The sequence below is a fragment of the Protobothrops mucrosquamatus genome, unplaced genomic scaffold (assembly GCF_001527695.2).
Source record: "Protobothrops mucrosquamatus isolate PMUCROS unplaced genomic scaffold, P.Mucros_1.0 scaffold139, whole genome shotgun sequence".
In the NCBI taxonomy this organism is placed as follows: Eukaryota; Metazoa; Chordata; class Lepidosauria; order Squamata; family Viperidae; genus Protobothrops; species Protobothrops mucrosquamatus.
The window spans coordinates 19,390-46,967 of NW_015386505.1; the positions used below are offsets into that span (position 1 = coordinate 19,390).

The 27,578-nt window shown below is 34.7% G+C and overlaps 1 protein-coding gene across 1 annotated transcript in view; it reads left to right on the top strand.

Annotated features, from left to right (window-relative positions):
- Nucleotides 1–27,578, top strand: part of LOC107284969 (thyroid adenoma-associated protein homolog) — a 75,529-nt gene that overhangs the window by 11,002 nt on the left and 36,949 nt on the right. The window contains exons 3-7 of the mRNA XM_015813104.1: nt 52–143; nt 8,814–8,903; nt 9,624–9,755; nt 18,744–18,912; nt 26,339–26,454. Coding sequence (XP_015668590.1) covers nt 52–143; nt 8,814–8,903; nt 9,624–9,755; nt 18,744–18,912; nt 26,339–26,454 — 599 coding nt within the window. The remainder of the gene's footprint in view (nt 1–51; nt 144–8,813; nt 8,904–9,623; nt 9,756–18,743; nt 18,913–26,338; nt 26,455–27,578) is intronic.

Sequence of the window (27,578 nt, forward strand, 5' to 3'; positions counted from 1 at the left end):
AAAAACTGAATACAAATATCTTAATATTTGCTGTGTTGCTTAATATATTAGGTGAGAAATTCATCTACGCTTCTCTTTAGCACTCTCATTACAAGAATATTTGGAGTTAAGAGAGGAAAGGATGAGAGCTCAAAGAAAAACAGGTATGTTCATTTCAGTAAGAAATACTTCTCTAAAATATATCATAGTTAAGAACAAATTTATAAACTTTGATTACATATAAATTTATATGTGAAACATAATGTTACCAAACGATATGGAGTCTTTTTTCAAAAATGATCCTAAGAATTACATATATTCTGATGTATTGATTATACTCTTTAATTACATCAGACAACAATTTTTTTCAGAAATATTTATTTCTCAAAACTTTCGGTGAGTATGACAGATTCTTTCAAACTGAACACAAGTATAACTTCAGAATGTCTGTGTTACATAGGTATCTTAAGAAATATGAAATTAACTTTTAATGACTACAGTATATTTAATTGCATAAAGTTTTCAAAATGCTGCATGAATTCAACAGAGCTAAATGTTTTGCTGCTGATTTTAGTTTGTACTTGGTGTTTGATGCATCTCACTGTAGTGTCCAGCAATAGTCAGTCAACACTGATGGATTCCAGTTGTCCCGTTACTGTTTTTCCATTGTGTCCTGGTGAAACTTTTCACTATGTTCATCACTGACTATATCTAGATTTTTGCGAAAGAAGTTCAAGCGTGCATGCAGAAAATGAATCTTCAATGACACATTGCACTTCATGGTCTTGTATGGTATAAGAAGTTTGTTAATCAGCCAGATGTAGTTTGGTGCTCTGAAAATTGGTGCCAAGAAAATTCTCAATGACATCCTTGAATTGCTTTCCAGGCAATTTTCTCTGGCTCCACTAACAGACCTTCAAAGCACTTGCCATTGTTGACATATCTGATTTGTGGACCAACAAAAATGTCTTCCTTAATCTTGGCATCAGTTATTCTTGGAAACACCTGTCTCAAAAAACAGGTTTATCATTTTTGTCACAAGCATTTAGCTTATGTTGCATATAATGCATTCAAAAAATTATCTGAATCATCTGAAAAGAAAATCCTCTGAATCTCCATCTGAAATCTATGTCTTCTTGGTCATTCTTGAACTTTTCACAAATCATTCTATTTATTGTCACACATGTTTTAGTTCCATTATATATCAGTATTTATGTACTGATTTATCTAGCAACTATCTTCAATTCCACATTTTTGCAAAACATTGCTTAGTTCAAGCCTATTCACTTTATCATTTGCTTTTTCTGACACAAGAAATATACAGTCTATTTTCTTTCATTTTTATACATTTCTCGGTGTCTTGCTGAAAATCAGAAATCTCAGCTGCTTATTTCTTTCCTAGCATATAGCCACACTATACGTTCCAGATTTGGCTCATTATTATCTCTCATGCAGAATTGTGCCAAACATTGCACACTTAACAAATACAGAATGTTTTTGAGAAATAACCAGAACCTACTGGAATGTATGAGCTCTTTATGTAACAAATGCATTGACACTATTTTAAATTGATCTTTGACAATTGATTCTTTGCCTAAAATCACTGCTGAAGAAAACTTTATTGCTTTCCACCTCTGTATTTTAAAACCACTAGATGTCTCCCTTGATACATTTTTTAATAAAACAAATGCAGTGCACCTACAGCAACTATGTTTTGTTTGGTTTCCTTAGACAGCCTTTGTTTTCATCTTCATCTTGAATTTAGATTGCATTTTATATAGCTAGTTTGGTCACTTTAAATGTGGCAATAGTTTGGAATTGTGAAATCTGCAAGAGGAACTGATTCATAAAAGTGAATTTTATTTCTGTAAATTCCAAACAAATGGAAACATCCAGGCTGTCTAACAAAGGAAACCTTATTCAAGTAGATATTATTTATTTCAGAATATTACTTTGATTATCATTCCATTAAGAGGTTGATTCCCTTTAGGGAATATTGATATAAATATTTTTTTAACAAAGCAGAGTACTAGAAATGTAAAATGTCTCCTAGACTTCTACAAGAATTCATGCCACTAGCCTATTTCTCATTGATATATAAAGGATGCCTTTCCAAACCATTGTAAATTGCAGATTTACTTAACATATTTTAAAATAGAGAAAACATGGGCTATTTAGTGTCCAACCCATGCTGAGTTCAGAAATCCAAATAAAGCTATTGCCAACAAATGATAACATAAACATATCCATTGAAGGGGAACTCCTCATCTCCCTGTTTATTTGCTCTTCTTGTTAAGACTTTTCTTTCCAATTCCAATTTCTAATTCTTTTCAATCTTTCCACAGACTTCATTTCTAACCAGTTCCTAGTTATTCATCTTATTATCTATTCTAGTTTAATGGAATTCTTAAATTGTAGTATGCAGAACCTGACACAGTACTTAGTTGGGAGTTGTGCAGTGTGGAAGATATCAGAACTAGCATTTCCCCTGAAATGGCTAATATTTTGGTTCTTGTCTTTTGGCAGCCATGTCACACTGCTGATTTATAATTCCAGGCTTTTTCATATATCTTATTATGAAGTCAAGTTCATCTGTGCCTTGATTTTTACCCCTAAATTTGAGAACTTTGCATTTTTTGTTATCTTTCCATTTAGCACTTAACCTATGATAATTATTTTGAATTTTGTTTCCATCTTCTAGTCTATTTGTTTAATATTCTAAAGAAGTTATAGGCTATAATAATAATAATAATGATAAAGTTGGAAGGGACCTCGGAGGTCATCTAGTCCAACCTCCTGCTCAGGCAGGAAACCCTATACCATTTCAGACAAATGGCTGTCCAGTTTCTTCTTAAAAACTTCCAGTGTTGGCGCATTTACCGCTTCTGGAGGCAGGTTGTTCCACTGGTTAATTGTTCTAACTGTCAGGAAGTTTCTCCTTAGTTCTAGGTTGCTTCTCTCTTTGGTTAGTTTCCACCCGTTGCTTCTTGTCCTGCCTTCAGGCGCTTTGCAGAATAGCCTGACTCCCTCTTCTTTGTGGCAGCCCCTAAGATATTGGAACACTGCTATCATGTCCCNCCCCTCGTCCTTCTCTTCGTTAAACTAGACATACCCAATTCCAGCAACCGTTCCTTATATGTTTTAGCCTCCAGTCCCCTAATCATCTTTGTTGCTCTTCTCTGTACTCTTTCTAGAGTCTCAACATCTTTTTTACATCATGGTGACCAAAACTGGATGCAGTATTCCAAGTGTGGCCTTACCAAGGCATTGTAAAGTGATATTAATACTTCACGTGATCTTGATTCTATCCCTCTGTTAATGCAGCCTAGCACTGTGTTGGCTTTTTTGGCAGCTGCAGCACACTGCTGGCTCATATTTAAATGATTGCCCACTAGGACTCCGAGGTCCCTCTCACAGTTACTACTCTTGAGCAAGGTACCCCCTATACTATACCTGTACATTTGATTTTTCTTGCCTAAATGTAGAACCTTACTTTTTTCACCATTGAATTTCATTTTGTTAGATAGCGCCCAGTGTTCAAGTCTGTCCAGATCCTCCTGTATCTTAAGCCTGTCTTTCATATGCTGCCTTCTCTGCTGATGGTAAAGAGAATACTGAGGGATGTTTCTACAACTACGAAGCTACTATATGCTTAAATAACACAGCTAAGCTTTATTTTTTTAACATTAGAAAAATAATGCAATCAGTCTCCTGCATTAACAAATGACTGTATCTGGAGTGGTTTTTTTTTCAATCCTTTGCACTACCTGATGTATTTACCTTCTTCATCATTAAGAAGTGCTGGCTTTTCACAGTGGCTTTACTTATGCCTAAATACACAAAGGTATCATAAATAGCAAACTAACAGATACTGGGAGAGTAGGGTATAAAAGAGATCAAAGCCAACAGACCATGCAGTCATTTCAGAATCTTGGCTGGCTGCTCTTGTAAATAGGAGAGCTTCTAAAGGAGAAAGCATTACTGTATTTATATATGCCTTGACTGACAGCTCAGTTATTAATTTTATAGAAACACAGGCAAGGTAAGCCCTTAGGAATGTTTGCTCTATCGGTTTCTGTCTGAAAGAAAATGGAAGCCAAGGTACAATAGCTTGTTCTCTGTTTCCCCAAAGTATTTATTTTAGACCTATGCAGTATAAAAGAGTGTTTTCCTAAGTCAATGAACTTAAGCAGTGTTGTTTGCTTTCTGGTAGTTAAGCATGTTGCCTTGCTGTTTCTTGGAAAACAAACACTATATTCATCAATCTTTTTTCTTTTTTCATTTTACTGATATTGAATTATTCTAGATTTTCAGACATTCTTTTTCTTGGCTTAATAAATTTGAATTAGGTCTGTAAATAATTCACAAAAATAATCTGTAACTAAAGTGTAGAAATGGTGCCTAAATTGTTTTCTCTGTTGCCCCACAACAGAATCCTAACTATTACAGGTAGTCCTTGTCTTACAACCATTCATTTAGTGACTGTTCAAAGTTACAATGGCACTGAAAAAAGTGACTTATGACTGGTTTACACACTTACTGTATGACCGTGGCAGCATTATCAAACTCATGCATTCCAATTTGGGTGCTTGGCAACTGGTATATGTTTATGACAGTTGCACTGCTCTGAAGTCATGTGATCACCATTTATAAGCCATCCAACTGGCTTCCAACAAGCAAAGTCAATGGGGGAAGCCAGATTTGCTTAACAACCATATAATTCACTTCACAACTGCAGTGATTTGTTTACCAACTGTGGCAAAAAAAGGTTGTAAAATGAGGCACAACTCACTTAACAACTGTCTTGCTTAGTAATGGAAATTTTGGGCTCAGTTGTGATCATAAATCGAGGACTACCTGTATTACTCTGCCACTGCCATATTGCAGTCTGTCTCAAATTTTTGTCATTTTTTAATTGTGCTTAAATTGGTATGGACTGGAATATCTCCTACAATCACTAATCTTTGCAAAGGTATAGCTGATAAATTTTTTTTTTTTTGCAATATCTGTTTAAACAATTAAGCTGGATATATTGTTCCACAATAAGGTCCTATCTTTGTATCAGCACACTTTTGCATTTTGTTTTAGCTTGTACTCGAATGCCTTTAAAAATATATATTTTTATAGCCCCTGTACATATTTATTTATTATATTTTAATCCTACCTTTAGTACTTTATAAGTAACTCAAGGTGGCGAAGATATAAAATACGCCTTCCTCCTATTTTCCTCCCAACAACAACCCTGTGAAATAGGTTGAGCCGAGGGAAAGTGACTAGCCCAAAAATCACCCAGCTGGCTTTTATGCCTAAGAAGATGGGACTAGAACTCACAGTCTCCAGGTTTCTAGGCTTGTACCTTATGTCCTACACCAAACTGGCTTTTTTCAAAAATTCAGTGTTTTTTTAAAACAAAAATGTTGCATGCTTGTTTGTTAAAGTATAATTCTCTTAATTGCTTTTTCAAAGAAGACTTGGGTAGGTCTAGCACCAAGGAGAGACTATTTGTCAACTTCCTTTAAGATGTTTGAATGGTTTATTTTGCCCTTACCCACTACTCGTAGTTTCCCCCCCCCCCCACATTCTGCTAGTTACCTTATAACTTTTATTGTTCCATGTAAACTATAAATAAAACATTAGCATAAGAGTAGGATAAAATAATGTATAAAATATAGATGAAAGCTCACATGGACCTTCATTTTAGGTCTTGCATTTTCAGAGAAGTCAGTTTATATTTTTTTCGTGAGATTAATATGAATGATTAATTTGGTCTATTTGAGTTTGTAGTTGTACTTTTGTAATCCAGTAAATCATAAGATAAAGCGTAGTTGATATTAAAGACCAAATATTCAAAATTGCATTGTAACTTTATTGATACGTAATATCTTAAAATAGTATTTATATAGATACAAAATATTTGAAAATACACAAACGGATTTAAGATATACTACAATGTATAATTACACATGTAGAAAGAGTAAAATAAAATAATCAAAGGTATCATCTTTTTAGTGACTTTATCACTAAAGTGACTTTATCACTTTATCCATTGTTTAGCAAGTGGTTTACAAAAAAGGGCAAAATGGACAGCAACATTTGAAAATGTGCAAACAGCTGAAAGACATTATAGGAAGTCCTCACTTAACAACCTTAATAGGAAAAAGCAAGTGACTCATTCTGGCAGTCCTTGTTGCCAATGTAAAAACAAATCCCAAACAGTCATTAGGCGAGGACCACCCCAATCCAAGCCCTAAACTTTGGTTTTTCCAACACAAGAGACTACTTTTCCTTCAACCTTAAGCGACAAGAAGTCCCACTGTTGTGACAGCATGGCAAGCAAGTCCTGAGCCCTAGAGCCTTAGCATTGCAAGCAGCCCCAGTAAGAAGTTCCAGAGCAGTGGCACAGCAAGCAGCCTCACAGCTGCCATGCACCAAGCCCCAGAAAAGTGACTGCTTTGGAGCCCATTACCTTCAGTGGTTTGCTGAATGAGAAGTGCCTCATATCACTCGCCCAGGCCCATCTTGCCCACAATTCCACAGCAACAGTCTTTCAAAAGCCATGCCTCCTTGAGCGGCTCTCTTACCTCACCCTGATGTTATTGGTATGCAATTAAGGGGGAGGGGACAGAAAAAATATCTCTCAGCAGGGCAAGAAGCCCCAGTGCCATGGCAAAGGACTGTCCCAGTGGTGTGACTGTCCCAGTAGGTGACAAAGTACAGGGCAAAGGATCGCCCTGGATGTCACGGCCCTTTCCTTCTAGATGGGCAACAGCGTATACCTGCCCATCTGCAACTGTCATCCATCAGCTTGCAGGACATTTCTGTGGTACCTCTATGTAAGGCTGGGATGTTAAGTCCAAAAGAGGGGAGATAGTTGAAGAAGACAACGAACAGCGCGGGGGGGGGGAGCAGCATAGAAGGCTATATTAACTGCAGGCAATTTTGAATTGTTACCACATTACCACAGGGACACTGTGACTGTCATAAGTTCAAAGATCAGTCACAGATCCATTTTTTCAGCACCCTCATGACTTTGGTCACTGAACAGGTCCTTGGGTAACAATGGTAATTGGGACCAGAATTTTTATTGCTAAACAATGCAATTGTAAAACATCACATGACCATGAGGTTTAGAATGGAAATCCTGACAGTCCCCGTTGCTGTCATTAAATGAGGACGATGGCTCATGAAGCAAGGATCAAATGTAACCACAACTTCCCAAGGCATACAAATTCAACTCCTTGCTCCCATTTTTTGCCACGATTTTCTCCTGTCAGACCCAGCTATCTTCATTTTTGAATATATTCATTTTCAGAACTATACTATTCATTGTATCATATAATCTTTCATTTGCTATTTAGTTCACAACCAATACAGAATCGCATCGTTTATATTATCTCCATAAAATAATAATAATAATAATAATAATAATAATAATAATAATAATAATAATAATAATAATAATAATAATAATAATAATAATAATAAAAAAAAAAAAGTTGGAAGGGACCTTGGAGGTCATCTAGTCCAACCCTCTGCTCAGGCAGGAAATCCTAAGTGTAACATTTATTTTCTTGATTGTTTAACTTCCATTATGTTCCTACTCCATTCAGCAATTCAATTTTTATCTTCATATTCCAAAGTACATGTAATTCAAGGCTATTTACTTTATCACTTTCAAGCCTATTCACTTTCTTTAAATCAACAAACAATTGACGTTCCTTTTCACTGATATATATTATTCAATGATCTGCTGAAAAACCACAATTTGACCTGTACACCTCTTGCTGGGCACAAAGTTTCAGCGTGCTTCCCCAATTTGTTCATTGTTATTTCTCATGCACTTTCAATTAAAATTATGCTAAGTATCTCCCCTGGCTTAACAAATTAATCTCTTTCTAGTTTTCATTCATTCTTTACTGCAGTGCTCATCCATTTCTCAGGCACAGATGGAGTGTTCACACACACATTAAACAAATTGCACAGCTATTACATTTCTCCAGTAACACCATCTACACTACAGATCAGTGTTTTTCAACCTTGGCAACTTTTAAGATGTGTGGATTTCAACTCCTAGAATTTCCCAGCCACTATGCTATAACTTTTTCTTTTTTATGAAACAATTTAGATTTATTAAGCTTTGGCCAAAGTTTTAAATCAGCTTCTCAGATGGTGTCGTTGTTCTAAACCTTTAAAGCATTATATTGCAAGGAATAAATGTAGTAGAAAGAAATGTACTTTGCATATGTAAAATTATCATGTTGAAGGAAAGGTTTCTCCTGTACCTGGACTTGAATTTCTGTGCGTAGGAAGCTTTTGAATGGGGGAAGTATTCAGTATTGCCATGTTCCATATTCCATTTGCTATCAATTATTTTCAGTCCAATAATAGTTCTACTACTTTGTTCTACCACTTCAGTTGTTGCTTTATTAAACTTAATGGAAGGGAGCTTCCTCTAAAAGCTGAAGCATTAAAATCATAAACTCTGATCAAAGTGCATTACATAGTGGGCTACAGATCCCCTAACTCTAGATTGCTGTAACTCATCAATAGGTGAGATGATTTGGAATGATGAGTTACATTCCACAATTGTGTTAAGTGAGTTTTTCAATGAAATAAATGCCTAATATAAGAGATTCTTCAATGTTACTTTTTAAATTATTTCATATAATATTTTTAATAGTTTATACATATTTTATAGTATCTTTCACATGTTTTGAGTAACATGAACTTTTGAATTGTTTAGATTGTGCCAAATTACCTATAAATCTAGAAGACAAAGTTCTTGAAAATAGTGCATTGTTATAAACTACTGATTTTCTTATATTCTTCTACAGAATGACAGGGAGGGAGTTCTTTACTCGATTTCCAAGTCTTTATCCATTTTTGCTCAGTCAATTGGAACAAATAACCGGTACAGCAGACAGGTAAGAAAGCTCATTGTTATGTATCACAACAAATTGTTAGAAGTGGAAAATAGAATAGGATAAGATTCGCTGGGCATGCTTCAAAAATTATTTGGAAAAAGTACTTCAGACCTGGCATGACCATGTTACTTCTCTGCTGTTCATAAAAAAGGCTTTTTGTTTTTTTAGATATCCTTGTTAGCCTGAATAAAAGTGTGGTTTCTTTAAGCAGTATTTATTACAGCTGATGATATTTTTGTCTGGAAGCCTGAAAAATGTAGGTTGCCTTAATGAATAGTTCTGAAGTATTTTTTTCCCTTGTCAATTTTTAAATTGCTCACAACTCTTTTGAACACTTTTTAAAGCAATTAATTGTTCTCTTCATTCTTATGTATTTTTTGAACATAAAAGGATGACATTCTGCATTAAAATGATTTTAAGATTAATTTTAAATTCAGTTTTATTTTAAAACATTAAGACAAAATTCACATTGATATATTTTTTTACCTGTGATTTTGAGATTCAGCTTTCCTATAGAGAAAAAAGTAGTTTTTTTTAAATATGTTCTCTTATTGCAATGTAATTGGGTTATATGCTTGTGTGCATTTTAAAAGATGTAAAAGTAAATAAATTTGGTCCACGACTATGACAAACTTTAAACATCTGGCCCTTTATCTATATGAACATTTAATTGAAAAAGCAAGATTATAATTTAGACAAACTTTGTATATTTTTATGTAGTAAAACTAAAGAGTTGAAGCTTCACCCAAGCTTATTTCTCTTGCTTTTGGTCTTGAGTAAGCTGTATCCATCACCAATGGATGGCACATATTCAGCCCTTAGCATGGCTTCCTTTGTTCCTCTTATTTTGAGGTAAGTTGCATTTTTAATGCTTAGTTTTCCTTAATAAAGTTCCCAATTAATTTTATTATGCAAAGTATTATTAGTTTAAAATACTTTTTTCATTCATTCCTTTACAACATTTATTTTTTAGTAAATGTTAAGTATAATGTAGCACATGTATGGAGATTCTCAGTCATCCAGGTCATGATTATCCCAAAGGTGCTTTTTCAAAAGGCTAAAGTGAGAGAAGATTCATTCTCCTGAGAGGCTAAATGAAGGGCGATTTTCAGTGGTGGGATTCAAATATGGGAACAACCAGTTCTCTGTGTGGATGCTGCTTCCAGAAGTCCATTCTGGGCCTGGGCAACAAAAAATTAGTCACCGGTTCTGCCGAACTGGTGCGAAGTGGCGCAAACTGGCTGAATCCCACCACTGGTGATTTTACAGTAAAGTACTGTAAAGTGCCTTTACAGTAAAGTACCTGCCTGTTCAATTACTTTATGGACAGCAATGATGGGTATGAAGATCCAGTTGTATGGTCTTCCCATTGCCTTTCAAGAAAAGAAATGGTCAAAATCTAGCTTAGTTCAGTAGGAAACCCTGAGGGTCTGATTTTCTATCTGTGTTCTTACATATTTAAAACACAGGATAAACCATTTCTAATTAGGTTTTGAATACTTTCATTTTAATACATGGAATTTTTATTTTAGCAAAAATCGAATTAAAAATTTGCTGTGTTTTAAATGAATTATGCATAAATCATTTTAGTCACAAGTCTCAGTAATTTGTGTGGTAAGATCACTTGGTTCTCCTTATTAAATGAGACAACTCTTATTCACTGTGATATTAAAATTGCATGTTAATCTAGTAGATACCATATATAAGCACATTTACTATAACGTAAATATCACATGATTCTTTTTTAAGTTTATAACATTTTATTAGATTATAGAATAAAATACAAAAATACAAGAGCAAATAATAGGACACAGTGGGGAGGGAAAGGGGAAAGAAAGAAAATCTCTAGCACATGGAACACTATATGCCCTTACTTGCCTTTGTTAGCAGTTTAGTCTGTTTTTACTACATGTGGATTTCTATCTCCTCTGTTAAATGCTGCTAATTCTGATTTACCATGCATTTATTTTGATTGATTCATTGTTTGCTATAGGTTTTGCTTTAGGCATTATGCCTTCAACAAAAGATATGGGTCTTAGTTCCATTGTATAATGGATGGCTGTAGTTCTTAAATAGGGCTCAACTTTAATTGATTTAAAAAGCAATCATTTAAATTAATGTATTGGTTATTGCTAATTTTAATCAATAGAAGGAAGAGTCAATAGAAGGAAGAGCTTATTAATTGCATATTAGAAAAAAAATCCCAACAATAAGAGTGACTCAGAATGATGTTGGCTCCTGTTAGTTGGATGGTGTTCAAGTGGGGCTCCATAGTCATCTATTGTGGTTATTTTAATTTGGAATCCTGTATGGAGAAGGGTGTTGAAATGGCCCCTTTGAATTCCATGAAGCAATGATTTCATTCACTCCTTCATTTGTTCATTCATTCAATTAATTTCTGATTAATTTCAATCACAGAGTAACTCGGGGCAGTGTACAAAGAGATTAAAAACATATCAAAATAACAAGGAAGATCCAAAAGATCAAGCAATCGCTTAAGAGAGAAAGAATGGCAAATAAAGAATGGCAATTAGAAATATAGAATGGCCAAAACAATTGGGAATAAATGACATTTAAAAAATACTGTTTCCCACTGAATATTATGAATCATTAAATCCTAGAGTTGGAAGGGATCAAGAAAGGCTTCTACTTCAATATCCATCCCAGGATAGGAATCCTAGACCATTCCAGACAAATTGCTGTCTAATCATTTCTTGAAAACCTCCGGTGATGGAGCTGTTCCATCACTTAATAGCTCTTGTAGTCAGGAAATTTCTTCTTATTTCAAGATTGGCTCTCTCCCTGTTGACTTCCACTTACTAGCTTTGTCTTTCCCTCAAGTACTATGAGAATTCTTCCATCCCAACAATCTTGTAAAACATTCCATCATATATTGGAAGACTGCTATCATGTCCCTGCTTAGCTTTTCTTTAAGCTAAACATATCAGCTTCCTTTAACTAATCTTTGTATGATGTAGTGTACAAACTAGAGTTTCTCAGTGTCCTTTTATTGTGTTGACTAGAACTAGACACAGAACTGCAGTGTAACTTAGAGTGGTACTATCACTTCCTATTATTTTGATATCATGTTTCTTATTCTGTATATGAGAATCCTAACAGTCCCAAATGTTTAGGGTAGTCTGTGTGGCTGTCAAAGGGAATACCTGCTACAACCTTTTTTTTTTTAGCATAATGGTAGCATTGGAAAAGGGGCTAAAATATACTTTCTCCTGCCAGGAAGAAGGTGACATGCATCACTAAGTCATAATCTATAGCTTATACCACACACTAGCTCATTCATAAATTGCATTAAGAAAGAATGGAAAAATATTTTGAAAGGGCAACTTGGCATTAGTTCTAATTTGCAATATTTATTAAAAATAATACAAAAGTAAGATTGCAAAACTGTTAATTTTCTGCCTTATGAGGTTTCAAAATATGTAAAGGAAATAATTAAATGAAGTTAATAAATGCTTAGTAATTTGTCAATTTAAAACCATGACTTTTTGCTTTTAAAGCAAGTTAAGATGTTTTATCTAAATAGTTTTTAGGGGTGGCAGAGCCAATATTTAATGAAGGGGCTTGAAACTAGATGATGTTATGCTTGAAACATTTGAGTTTTCATCTTTTCAACTTGGTCAATATTGATAGAAATATAAATATGGACTGTGGGTTTGGGTGTTGTATCTTGATTAGCTATTTGTTTGCAGAGGCAAGTCATATCTCACCTTGAGAAATGTGCAAATAGCATCACCCTTGACTTCTGTTTTATTTTGTTTAAAATAGAAAGTAAATTAAGATTGTGCCAGGTAGAATAGATAATTTGTTTCTGAGTCAGGTGCAACTATGTATGTATGTACGGTATGTATGTACGGTATGTATGTATGTATACAAAATATTCCAATGGTAATTTTGTGACTGTTGCATTTTGTTTTAGCTCATTACAGAGAGTCAGAAATGACTTGAAAACTAATGGGGTTAATTAATTCGATTTGAATGTATGTGGTTCAATGGTTCATCTATTTGTCTTGAATATTTGCATAGAACTATTTTTATTCACCTCCAAGATAAACCTTCTTATGTAGGGGAAGGGGAAAGTTATACCAGTGGAGAGTGCCAAGTCAGATTCTTTGGAATTTAATCTTAAAAGATGGATCTGTTTGCAGGCTCCATCTTCTCTTAACAAAATGTGCTACACATGTTTAAGATTCTCAATCAGTAAGAGCAATTACAAGGCTCTTAATCAGGAGTAAATAACATGTTCTCTGTGTTTATTGCTTAAAATTAAAGAATTCTTATGAGCTAATGGGAAAAAAATGTAGACTATGTGATCTTCCACTGAGGAAGAATCAACCTCATCTAGTCCATTCCACTGTTTATTAAACCTTTGTTTCTATTGGGAAAAATGAATTATCACTAAATTTGACTATCCTCTTGAATCAACTTCACTGTTGTCCATTTCTTTGGATCTGTATATCTGGGGTTTTCCTCAGTGGAAAAGATTGGTCACCCTAAATAATGGTTTTCCTAAAGTCACCTATTACTGAGTAAGGTTCTCATGTACTTTATATTTCTATTGTTGACATAGTAAAATGGCTGTAACAAGAAAGCAGTTGCTTTCGTTTGTTTTATATTAGTTTTCAAGTTGGCAGAATTATCCTTTATTATGAAGAAAACCAATGATAATTAAAGAAAAAATGTAATAAATTCCATGTGGCTTTAAAAAATTGCAAAATAAAACTAATTGAACTCATATTGAGATGCAGAAATGAGCTCTGTGAAATGCAATAAACATCTAGTTCAGTGTTTCCCAATTTCAACAACTTTAAGGTGGGTAGACCAACTCCCATAATTCCACAGCCACACCAGGGTTTTTTGTAGGTCCTTAAGCTAAGAATAGAATGATGGGTGGGCAGCAGATCATCAGGCCCAAGCCTCAGCTGAGCCCCTGGAGCAAGGAGTGGGGCAGAGGGATGGGAGCAGAGTGTTTGGAATGGCAGTGGCAACAGGCTATTAGTGGCGTCCTTGCTTGTGAACTGACACCATCTTCCTTGGCTTGCAGACCTGCCAGTTATGCTTGCAGAGTTGGAAGGGAACTAGATTTGGCCCTTTAGACAAAAAGCTTGCCACCCTTGACCAAAGAGATTGTATTGACTCTGGCTTTACTAAATGAGATTTTGAAGTGTTGGTGTGTTCCAGCAATTTTCTAGGTTCAAAGGCAGTGAGAAATTCAGTTCTGCCTTCTCTCTCTTTCTTTTTCCTCTAGTAAACTCTGTACCTTATTACAGATTCCTGTATTATAAATTTGTACTATCTAAATAAGAATATAAGAGATGCTTTGGATCAGAGGATTTCCTCATCTGGACCAGGATTCTCCAGCTGGTTGGAAAACCATAAGTAAAACTTGTAGAGTGAGTAAGCTTTACAATTAGATGGATAAGCAAAATGTCATTTTCCCATTTGTGTTGTCCAGCAGCAAATACGGAGATGCCTACTGCTTCTGAAAGTAGAGACTATATTCCAATCAGTAGTTAATTGATTATTACATGGCATTCACCTGATTTTATCAGGTTGATAGTATATTCTGAATAAGGAAAATTAAACTGAAAATTGTAAATTATAGAGATATGGATAGAGAAAAATTTTTGGTGTGCATTTCATCTATATAATATATTGTTTTGATCATGTATTATGTAGACATCTTAGGAGAAGCAACATATTTCTTCAGCGAACAGAAGAATTCTTCAGGGATACCAGGATTTCAGGGAAGTCTTATGTGGGCAATATGTTCATTTTTTTCATGCTCAGGCATGACATACTTTAAAGTTTATTCTAACAAAGCAAAGGTTAAATGCAGACAATACAAACAGAGCATTTACTTCATTACAACATTTGTGCTTTTACCTCAAGAATTTCCAGGTGTTGCATGATAAAGCCTGTCTGATTTGCTTTGTTTATTCACTTTAAAAAGGCAAATCCCTTCAGAGTAATGTTAAGGGGAAAAGAAAAACCTTCCAAGTCAGTTTTGGTGAAAAGAAAGATCATAGAAAGATTTCATTGTAATCCAGTCTTGTTAAGTCTAGATTTATTGTTGGTATTTTTTAACATGAAGGAATCATGGTTGCTACTAGCACCTTTTATTCTTTGGAGACTTTATTTGACAATTCAAACAATTTCCTATGTTTACTGTGAACTGCCAGAAGGAAATAGTATGTTTTACAGACAGGAACTCCAGAATCAGATACACTCTTGTTGAATGACTTCTTTGTGACTTTAATAACAAGGAAGCAAAAATGGGCAACCCAACCTGAAGTTTTATGACTTGTTTACTTCTGCTGGACTATTATGCAGTAACGCCTTTCTTTCTTTCCACTTCTGCTCAATAAATTTATGTCTGGTAATTTCTGACAAAGAATAGTTGAGGGGAATACAGGAGGAATCAAAAGGTGGAATTCCTTACTGGAAAATAATGAAATGTATTTCTACAGTCTACTTCACTAAAGGCTTGTATCTAGAGAGCTATATCCTTCTTCCCTTCCTTCCCCTGTAAGTTAACAAAATTAATATTCTAGCAGAGATAAAACAATTGTGCTTTAAGATGAATGAGTCTTTTTTGATCAGACAATACAATACAATACAGATCAAAATATCCAGGATAGTTTTGCAACAGGTTGTCCCCTGATTAGTGCTGTACCCAACTGACTTTACTTGTTGCTTATGCTGTTCTTGGTTTCTGTACTTTTTTTGGGCTCCAACTTTCATTTCATAGTCTCAGTGCCAACTATGCACGCTTATTTCTTTGAAATTTGGCACACTTCATCTTTCAGTAATAATCCAGCTTCTCTCTAAATTTTATCCAGTTCAATGAGAAAGAGAGCAACCTCCCCCCCCAAAAAAAGTTATGGATACTTTAAAAAAGAAACCCAAACAAATTTTAAATGTGTGTAGTAAGAAGAGCTCACATTCAGGGTTGTTGTTTTTTTTGTCATTTAACTCTTGGGAAAAGATAAAGCTGCTTTAGGTAGTTGCATAGGGGCTTTGTGTTCACAACCTTGTATGCCTGGAATCACATTTTGGGAAATGAATCCAAAAGATTGCACAGCCCGACATCCTATATCTGCCTCTGCCTGACATTCAGAAGCAACTATTATTGTAAGCTGCTCAGAGTCACTGTATCAGTGAGATGGGTGGCATAACAAACAGACAATTGAAATTAGTACTTGATTGTGTCTAAAACAATTTTTAGTAAGGTGCACATTTGTCTGTTGGTGTACAGGACCTGTTCATGTGGCTATGGTAACTTCTTCTCTTGGGGGAAAGTCAAAATACATGCATGGAAAAAGAAGCTGTCTGCCTTCTTAGCCTGGTTATTTGTAGTCCTAGAAGGAAAAGAGTTTATAATTAATAAACTTAATAAATTGAGGTTTGGAATAGAACTGAATGAGAAAGAAGTGGCATGGGGGGAAAAGGAAAAATATTCAGGCAGTGCCATATATTGTTTAATTTGATATTTGTGAGAGGCATTTCATAACATGGAATAGACCTGTTTTATATAGCTCTGTGTTTGCAGTATTAAGTACTTAATTTGAAATTATTTTAGTTTTGCCTTAATGCATTATACTGTTATATTCACACCTGCATTTAATTTGCCATTATGTAATAAATAATTTTAGATTTCTAAATGCTTATGCTTCTGTTTAAAAACATATTTAATAAAACACACTAAATCAAGTTATTTGACGTGTGGTGAGTATTTGATTATGTTAGTGAAATGAGACTAATGCAATTAAATACAGTGGAATGTAGCTCTAGAGTGGTTATGAAAAAAAAGCTCTCTGAATCATGCTTTTGGAAAGTACCTTTTGACAAAATATCTGGCAGTCACAAACATTGGCACTGTTCCCATTTTCCATTCTTTCTCCTGAACTGAAGCCAGATTCCTTTGGGAAATCATCATTTGTAAATGATTGTGAAGAGAAAAAATGGCATTCTTGAGTGTATAGTTACTGCTAATTAGAAACTAAACATTAGCAATCATGTCAGAGTTAATTGTATTTGAAAAGAAACATTTACAAGAACCTGTTAAATATGAATAGAGATAATATAGCTTAAATATGGAAGCATTTTAAGATAAATTATATTGCACTGTTGTGGTAAAATGCTATTTATTTTAATTAATCCTTTTGCTAAGCTGCTCATTTTCTTTCCACGTGGTATTTGCTTCTACAAATAAGCCAATAAATGAATTGGAAGAATGCCTACATTAAAGCAAGTGCAACACTGTGTTAACATTGTGACATGTACCTCATACTTTAGTCACTAAAGCAGATTTTTTTTCTGCCGAAATCAATAGCATGTATCTCATACCACTAAGGACCACATTTTCAGAAGTTGTGTAGTACTGAACCTATAAATCTGCTGATTCGAAAATATGCCCAAAATAATGAGGTCCTCTAAATGAAATATGGTCCAACAATTAAAATGAAGATTGCTCATACAGGTAGTCCTCAACTTACGACCACAATGGAGCTCAAAATTTATGTTGCTAAGTGAGAAATCTGTTGTGTTTTGCCCCATTTTATGACCTTTCTTACCAAGTTTGTTAAATGAATCGCTTCAGTTGTTAAATTAGTAACACAGTTGATAAGTGAATCTGGCTTCCCTATTGATTTGCTTGTCAGAAAGTCACAAAAGGTGATCACATGATTCAGGGACATTGTAACCATCATAAATATAAACCACTTGTCAAGCATCCAAATGTAAATCACGTGACCATGGGGATGCTGCAATAGCCATAATTGTGAAAAAGGGTCATAAGTCGCTTTTTTTCAGTGCCATTGTAACTTCAAATGGTTACTAAACAAATGGTTGTAAGTCGAGGACTATCTGTATTATTATATAAATAAATTATTATATGGCAGAAAATAGGCTTTATGTAGAATGATAATAGTAGAGTTATTTTTTGTTCTATGCAGCCTGACACAGGGATTTGGTAGCAGCTCAACAGCAGGTACTGGCTACCGGGATTTTTGTTCTGTACCCATTTCATAGAAAACAAATTTCTTTTGGCTGTAAGGAAATCCTTAAAAATATCACTTAAAAGGGAGTTGTGTCTTTCCCTACCTCTAATTGGTGTCATCCGCCTAGCTGAACTTAGGTCAGCTGCCATGCCTTTTTAGAACTTGTCTTTATCATGGTGTCTTCTATTTATTGCTAGGTAGGGTTTGTGATATAAACATTTTTCATAAGTTGACAGCTTGAATGGGATTCGTTCTATATTAGTCAACAGTATATCTCTGTGGTGAAAAGCATAGGTTTCAGGTGAGTATAATTCACATAAGTAAAATACACAATTAAAATACAATTCAAGTAGTGCCACCTTGTGGCATGCTCAAAGTATGCAAACTGAAATCAACAAAAAGCTCCAGTCCGTTCCAAAAAAAGCTATTGTTATGATCCCCATAAGGTTTATTAAAAATGGTAAGTGCTATGTGTATAAACCATTTATGCATTTCACAAATCATTTTCGGATGAAATATATACATTTATGAGAATTGCATAAATATTTTCTTGAGTATTTCATTATAATATTTCATTTTATTATTACCTGTTCACCGCCCTGAGTCCCGTAAGGGAGATAGGGCGGTATATAAATTTAAATAATAATAATATAATAATAATAATAATAATAATAATAATAATAATAATAATAATAATAATAATAATAATAATAATAATAATAATAATAATAATAATAATAATAATAAAATACTGTTCTTGAGATACCTTGCGTATGCATGACACCTGAAAAATTCTGCCTTTCTGTTTCCTGACTTCTAGATGTGGTAACTCTCCTGTGTACCGTTCACGTGAACTGGCTGGAAGAGCCCTTGTTCCCTTCGTTATGCTAAATTTGGTGCCACAGACAGTATCTTCTTTGTTAGCTGGCCTTCCAACTAGCACTGATCCTTATATACGGCAGAATGCAGTTCATGGAACGCTATTACAAGTGAGTTTTGCCTTTTTGCATAATGTAGCATCAGTGAGGTAAACACTTATTCACAAAAGAGTAATATCCAAATTGATAAAAAACCTGTAACAGACTTATGATTAACTTTTAAAAATCGGGGTGATTCCCATAATCAAGATATTAAAAATGGGATACAGACTTTATTTCAATAATTGACCTTGCAAAAAGTCCCAAAGATAATTCATGATCATTCTCAAATAAAACAGGGAAGCATTTGATCATGAAGGTGGCTATTGGACTAACTAGCTAACCCCATCTCCCCCCTGCACTTCCTGCTCCCCCTCCGCTCATCTTTTTAATTTCATATTGTTGTACTTCTACTGTTAATTTTCATTGTTTTATTCCTTTGCTATTGTTATTTTTACATTTTTTATCAAAAAAATTAATAAACAAATATGTATGAACTGTAACTTAATAAATGAATCTTCAGTTTTAAATGCAGGTATTTTGTATCAAAGTGTCAATATAACTATAAGCTTACTTTTAAGAAAAATAACTACAGCATGCACCAAAGATTTATGAGTCATTTCAGTTTGTACTTTTTCTAATTCAAGATTGAGGGAAATCTCAGCTTTCATTTTTACTGAACAAGTAATTCCTAGTACCCCAAACCAGCATGGCCAATTGTGTGGGATATTGGGATCTGTAGTTCAGCAACCTTTGGAAGGCCATTGCTAAGTGATTATTGCAGGCTAACTCTGCCCACATCCTGGAGTTCGATCTTGACCAGCTCAAGGTTGACTCAGCCTTCCATCCTTCCAAGGTTGGTAAAAGGAGGACCCAGATTGTTGGGGCCAATATGCTGATTCTGTAAACTACTTAGAAAGGGCTGTAAAGCACCATGAAGCATTATATAAGTTTAAGTGCTATTTCTATTTATCATGACATGACCCTGGACACTTTATATTGCCTTTTTCTGAATTTCTTGAAGGTGTATATTCCAATTTTTTTCAGATATTCTGAAAATATTGCTTTGTTCTACATTGTAGAGTTGCATGAAGTGTGATTATATAATTTGTAGATAGGATGGAATGCATATTAATGGTAGTGTTCTTACTTGGAATTGAGTTAAGTCTAGATTTTATTTGTATTATATGATTATTTAAATTCCTTCTTGGCTACATATGCTTATACTCTCATTCTCCTGTCTTTTGAAATTTTGCTTTTTATTTTTTGGCAGTAGCTTAGGAAAGCAGCAGCATTTTATGGTGTGTCTCTGTTCATATGGATTATTTTTCCCACGATAGTAAGGAATGGTTCTCATAGGAAACTTAATGTGTGAGGGCATGGAATAAAATAGAGGAGTTCAATTTGTAAAGTTACTATTATAGCTTAGTTTGGAGTCTGCAGTATGCGGGACCAAGAGCTACTCTTGGACATTGAAGGGGCAAAGTCTAAAAAATGGGTCAGAACCAGGATCATAACTGCTTTTGAAAAAATAACCAACTAAAAGTATGGAAAAATCAAATCATAATGATTAATTTCCTTCTCTGTCCTGTTGGTAGGAAATTGTCTTACAGGCAAAACAATTTTTAAAAATGACATGCAAAAATAGCCAATCATATATGAAGATTGCTCGGTGTCTTAGGGTATCTGACTGCATCCTCTGTGGACATTTCCCCCCTCCCCATAATAATATGCATTTTGAGTAATAAGTTGTGTAGTAGAATTTTCAGTTAACTCCCTTGGCCTTTTGAAATAAGAATATTGCTAATCATGTATTTTTGGTATTTGACTTGGCAAAAGTATTTGACTTGTAGTTTTTCATAGGTGATTTATAAAGGCTGTTATTATGAATCAATGTTATAATATCTAGAGATCAAAGCAGAAAAACTACTATCATTAAATATTTTTCATTGCCCCTTCCTTGCAATTGCTCTTCTTTATAGTTCAGTTTTATTGACCAAGATAAGCTTTCCTTTGAAGCTGAAAAAAAAAAGTTCTAATGTCAAGTGGAGAGGAAAACATAAAAATTATGGCTAGGTACCTTTTTATTGTCTTTGTTGTTAATTTTTTACATGGAGTCTTGTCTCAACAGGTAGGTAAACTTTATATGTTGTCAGGTATTCTAAGTCTTTAATATTTAAGCAGCCACTGCACAAAAAGTATCACTGAATCATCCATTTTATGAGTAAATCAAACTGGAATATGCATGTATTGAGGACGGTTTATAAATAATGTCATGATTGTGTCCTAGGATGTTTTTTTATCCCATGTGTCTCTGCTGTTTGTTTTGTAGGTGTGCTACAATAAAGCTAGGGAATTGATATTTTGTGCATTTTATAAAGATGGCCAGGTGTTGTGTGTAACACAGAGGGCTGCTATTAGCAACCTAACATGTGGGTATATGCTTTGCATAGTGGCAGAATATCACTATCAGCAGACCAGCAAGGATGGTATCCCACGTGGACTTGTGCATATGGGAAGGGAGTAAGTGCTACTGTGCATCTAAATTACTTTTCTTTCCCAAATAGAAATGCTCAGTGTTCAACCTGGTTTTAGAAAATTATGAAGAACAAGAGACATTTAATAATAACATTTTTAAAGGAATCTTGGCTTTAGTCTTTTTTCAAGTTTGAAAGCCTTGGAAGCTTCCCCCCCCCTTTCTGCTTTGCATTAGATGCGTGCAATTTATGTGCCACTTATCAAATGGGAAATGAGGTCACCTGCGATGAGATTACTTGATCTTCAGGTAGTTCTGGAAATGTAATAAAAATGCTGTGGAAATTTTAAAACAAATACTGTTTTAAATACTGTTATGTACTAAAGTTAGCCTTAATGTTTATTTCACTGTGTTAGCACAATACTCATTAAGGCTGGTTTTGATTATGTAGTTAGCCTTCGGTTTGCCCTTAGATTTACCTTGGCTTAGGCGTTTGCAGTTTAAATGCCACTGTGAAAATGACTGGAAAACATTAACATTAATATGTTATTACAAGCTGACATGCTTAGCCTGATGGGAAATAAAATTTATAAATAGACTTGTTCATATCCATATGGTAAAAATCTGATGAGTTATAGTAAATGTTATTATGTGGCTCATTTGTTTCCCAGAGTTTGAGTTTCATTAGAGGCTTTCTTTCTAGTAAGTTTATAATTTGAAAAGAAATGCATTAATAAATAACAGCAGAAGAACTTGCATTAACTAATTATTTGTTCAGACTGTAAACTTTGTTACAAGGATTATTCCCAGATGGACCATCAATAAAATCTGGTAAGATTGTTCATGCTGTTCCTAGAAGTGAGAAGCAAGAGAATTATCAATTTAGTAAGCATCAGATATAATAACAGTGCTTACAAACAAAAGTCTGCCATATTAGACAAATGTGTTGACGCTTATCACTCTCCTTTAGCCAGTTCAGGGAGGTATTCCATTTATTTATATAATTGATTCTTGTTTTCATCAAATACTACATTTGATCAGATCCTGAGCATAAGCCAAATGCAACTATTGGGATTTCTTTAGAAAAATACCATATTATGTGGTACTATCAGCCTGCCTGAATTCAGGATAAAACAAAGTTTTTTTGTTTTCGTTTCACCTTTTCTAGTGCAACTTACTGTGTATGTGGTATTCATTTCAGTTGCTGAAGCATGTAGAATCCCTCAGGGTGTCAAATTTTCTCTGTCGAAAATGTGTAATATAGAGTGATCTTGGTTCATTCACATAATTTTTTTCAACAATCACTGAGCTGAACAGAATTCTTTCAATCTTTAAATTAGAAATTCAAATATTTATTTATATTTGACTCTAGTATACAAGCTAATGATATGCAAGCAGAGATTTTACAAGTGTAGTGGAACAGTATGTAATTTTTGTCTAATTTATAGAAAGTCAGTTTTTATATGTCATAAATTCTATCTGAAGTGTTAGTTGCTGCTTGGAATAGGAGGGCAGACAAAGCTTTGGATCAGATTTTTGCCTTTCAACTTCTCCCCTCTGATAGATCCCATCATTCCCTCTGGTTCATAGAGAAGCGGAGGGAGATGAAAAGAGAGAAGAGACATCTAGACTAATGGTTCTCAACCTTTTCTTTACCACAAACCTCCTTTAACTACCTTTTATGGCCACGGATCACAGACCCCCAAGACTTAACTCAAGATTTAAATCATAATGTTTCTTCAAGCCTTCGCAGATCACCTGTGACAATATCATGGCCCCCTCCAAGAGTCCGTGGACCACAGGTTGAGAATCACTGATCTAGGCCATTGCTGGCACTCAACAAAGGCTGAGAATGGAATGGAATAGCTCAATTCAATATGGGTTAGACCCACTACAAGTAGTCCTTGACTTATGACCACAATTGTGCCCAACATTGTTGCTAAATGAGACAGTTGTTAAGTGAATTTTGCTTCATTTTACGACCTTTCTTGCCACATTTAATCAGAATAGAGCTGGAAAGGACCTTGGAGGTCTTCTAGTCCAGCCCCCTGCTCAAGCAGGAGTCCCTATATCGTTTCAGACAAGTGACTGCCCAGTCTCTTCTTAAAAACCTGAAGCACCCACAATGTCTGAAGGCAAGCTGTTCCACTGGTTAATTGTCCTCACTGCTAGGAATTTTCTCCTTAATTCCAGGTTTGCTTCTCTTCTTCATTAGTTTCCATCTGTTGTTTATTGTCTTGCCTTCTGGTGCTTTGGAAAATAAATTGACCCCCTCCTCCTTGTGGCAGCCTCTCAAATACTGGAATACTGCTATCATGTCCCCTCCTAGTCCTTCTTTTCTCTAGACTGGCCATTCCCAAATCCTGCAACTGTTCTTCATATATCTTAGTATCCAGACCTTTACAACATCTTTTTTGTAATACGGTGACCAAAACTGGATGCAGTATTCCAGATGTGGCCTTACTAAGGCTTTATAAAGCAGTACTAATACTTCATGTGATTTTGATTCTATGCCTCTGTTTATACAACCAAGGATTGTATTAGCTTTTTTGGCTGCTGCTGCACACTGCTGACTCATGTTTAAATGATTGTCCACTAGTATTCCAAGATCCCTCTCACAGTTACTGTTTTTGTTAAGTGAATTACTGCACTTGTTAGTAACCTGGTTGCTAAATGAATCTGGCTTCTTCATTGACTTTGCTTGTCAGAAGGTCGCAAAATGTGATCACATAACCCCAGGACATTGCAGCCGTCATAAATCTGAGTTAGTTACCAAATGTCTGATCAAAATAAGAATTTTGATCATGTGACCATGGGAATGCTGCAGCAGTCATAAGTGTGAAAACTAATCATAAAACACTTTTCTCATTGGTGTTGTAACTTTGAACAGACACTAAATGAACTGTTGTAAGTGGAGGATTATTGTATTAATCCTTCCTTAGGTGATAAGGGCAGTAAAGCATCAATAGTTTAAAAAAGTACAAATTTTATTTCATTCGCTTCTTAGACTTGGCTTTGTGCTTATATTCCAATACATTTTTGTTAGTTATCTCTCATGCATGTTTTGAAATAATTTGTTATGGATTTTAAGAAAGCAAAAAGATACTTCTTCCACATATACATATAGAAAATCTTATTTAGTAAATGTAAAATCAGTGTAACTCTTTTTGGATTTAAATGTCTATGTGCATTTATTTACTTTAGAAATGTTATATGGCCACCCAACTCTACAGTAACGCTGGGCACATGCAATAAAAAGAGTTATAACTAAAGCAAAAAAATACCAAATGCTCTAAGAAAAACAACCATTAAATAGTCACACATGTCCAGCCACCCACTTGAACCCAAGAGCAAAGTTTTTAGAGCTCTTTTGAACACAGCCAAGGTGGGGGCCAGATGCACCTGGGGTCTGGGATGTTTCAGAGGGGAGGTGTTGCTACAGAAAAGATTCACTTTCTGGCTTTCCTCAGATGCTACTGCTTAAAGGGTAAGAAGTCAGCTTTTAGCAAAACCATCTTCAGTTTGCCATTTCTTCTCTGGAAGTCCCAGAAAAGAGGTTGTTGTTATTGAAAACTCCCTTTGTGGTAATGCTTCTTTGTATTTAGCCATTTGAATTTTTTAACCTTTCATGAGAAACTACAAATCCAAGTTTTAAAGTGGCTTTTTCTGTTTTTTTCAGAAGATGACGATGCCATCTAGATAGTGTAACAATAAGACAACACCGTTGTTTTAAAAATCAAATCATAGCTTACTATAATTCAGAAAAATGTATTTGCTCTTTTTCCAAGTATACCGAGCAAACTTGATTCTTATTTACACGTCCAATAAGTTGGTATTTCATCTAAACATTTTTTTAAAAAGTGTCTAGGAAACATTGCTCTTGAAAACAGTTGCATTATAAAGAAAGTTTATGAGGTTTTTTAATTTTGCGTGAACTCTTATGTTTCATAACTTTGAAAGGAACTTTGAATCTTGCAGATCACATACTTGTGATGGGTAGCCATATACTGTAAATTAAATAAATAAAAAAACAAAAGTAAATAAATAAGTTTGAAACAGTGCGGCCATGGAGGAGACAGCTGTTTAACAATAAAAACTATACTTTTAAGCCCTTATCTTGGATGTGATTTCTGCAATTCTCTCTCTAACCAGTATATGGTATTATAAATCAAATTACCAAAATCAAAAATATGCTTATGCTTTCTTCAAAAATCTGCAGATGGGAGCAGATAACTTCCATTCTTACACTGTGCTCACGTTCTTTGAAAATTATTAACATTGCTGACTTTTAATATAGAAAGGACAACTAATTTGTTCTTTCTTTTTTCTTTTGTACTGAGATGTTATATTCCTTTAAGCACATTTGCAGATTTACCATATACTGTACATAGAGAGGGTGGTCAAAAAAAAAAAAAAGGATGTCCCAAATGCTTAATTGAATGCACCTGTATTTTTTATTTAGTTATACACATTCATGCCAAGTATGAGATTCAAGGGACGGTCATAGAAGAGATCAGTGTTTGTATACAACTCTTATTATTTCCATATTCCATAGTAATTAAAAATATTACACTGCACATACTGCACATTATAATGTTATAAAAATTTTCCTAAGATTGCTTATTTACACAAACTATACATGCATGCTGCCTCTCTGATAAGCACAGTATAATACAGGGTTTTCTTCCTTTTCTGATGCAAATTACCTTGTTGTAGATATGCTATAATGCTACCATTATAATTCCTGTAAGGAAAAGTGACATGGTGAAAAATAGTTCATTTAGTGACAGATAGACTACTATAGAATACAGCAATGTACAGATCATGGTTCAGTGATGAAGGAAGTACATTTAATCAGTGTCATCATGTTTCTGTAAATGTTTGGAAGGTTATTCTCCAAGTGGCTAAGTTTTTCTCACTAAAGAATTATTTTTTTAGCAAAATCCAAATTCAGGGGAGGAGATATTTGAAAAATATTGCAACAACAGTCTGCAACTTTTTTTCTTTTTCTTTTAAATATAGGTCCTTCACTTGCTACAATCTTATTTGGAATCTAAACAGAGGGCTAATTCAGATTTTCATCAGGGTTTGAGCAACATTATCACTAATGTATGTGGCAAGCTATGGTTGGCAAATAGGTAAGTCAAAAATGGAATAAATTTATTTATAGTCACAACAATAAAAATAAAAGCAAATATGAAATGCACAGTAAGACAAATAGTAATAAAATGAGGGTACCACATAATTGCTAATAACTAGGCAACGTGTTCACTCATGCCCCGGTCATCTCCTGTTTGGATTATTGCAATGAACTCTACGTGGGACTACCCTTGAGAAGTATTGGAAAGCTTCAGTTGGTATAGAATGTGGTCACGTAAGAAATCTTGGTTATCCAAGGAATGATGCATGTAATACCTCTGTTACATGAGCTGCATTGGGTGCCTGTTTGCTTCCAGGTACAGTTCAAGGTGTTGGTTATGACCTTTAAAGCCCTACATGGCATGGGGTTACCAGATTACCTATGGAACCAGTTTCACCCCATAACATCAGCCCGTCCCACCCAGTCAGGTAGGGAGGGTATGTTGCAGAATCAATCAGTTAAATTCCAACCAGGAAGAGAGCCTTCTTTGCTGTTGCTCTTGCTTTTTGGAATATTCTCCCTCCTAGAGGGGAGGCAGGCCCCTGCCATTCTGACTTTTGGAAATGTCCTGGTTCTGCCATCTTACTAGGGACTCACAGATGAGTATAGCCTGGTGGCCTTACCCTGCCTTTTAATTAACTTTGAATGTTGGATTGGAACGATCTTTGCCTCTTATTTAAATTTTATATACAGTTTTTATGTTTTAATATTTTACTTGTATACTGCCCAGAGTCCTTCTATGAGGCAGATGAGTGGGTTCTAAATTTGATGAATAAAATAATAATAACAACAACAACAACAACCAAACCTTCTTAATGTCATGTGTCTGATTAACGAAACACTTAAAAGGACTTTCAGGCATATTTTTCCCTAAAAGCATTTATTAAGGTTACAGAGACGTCAGTACAGCATGGTGGAAATGTTTAGGTCTGGCTTCTCTTCCGTTACGCATATACATTCTAAGCATTTCCCACCCCCTTATTTTGGGGTCATGGTTCACATCTTCCAATCAACTTGGAAGATGTGATTTACTTCCGGTTTCTTTCTCCCGGGCTATCCTTATTCTCCTCCCTTTTTCCCTGTTGCCTGGTTTAACTATAAAAATACCAGACAGTTCTGCAT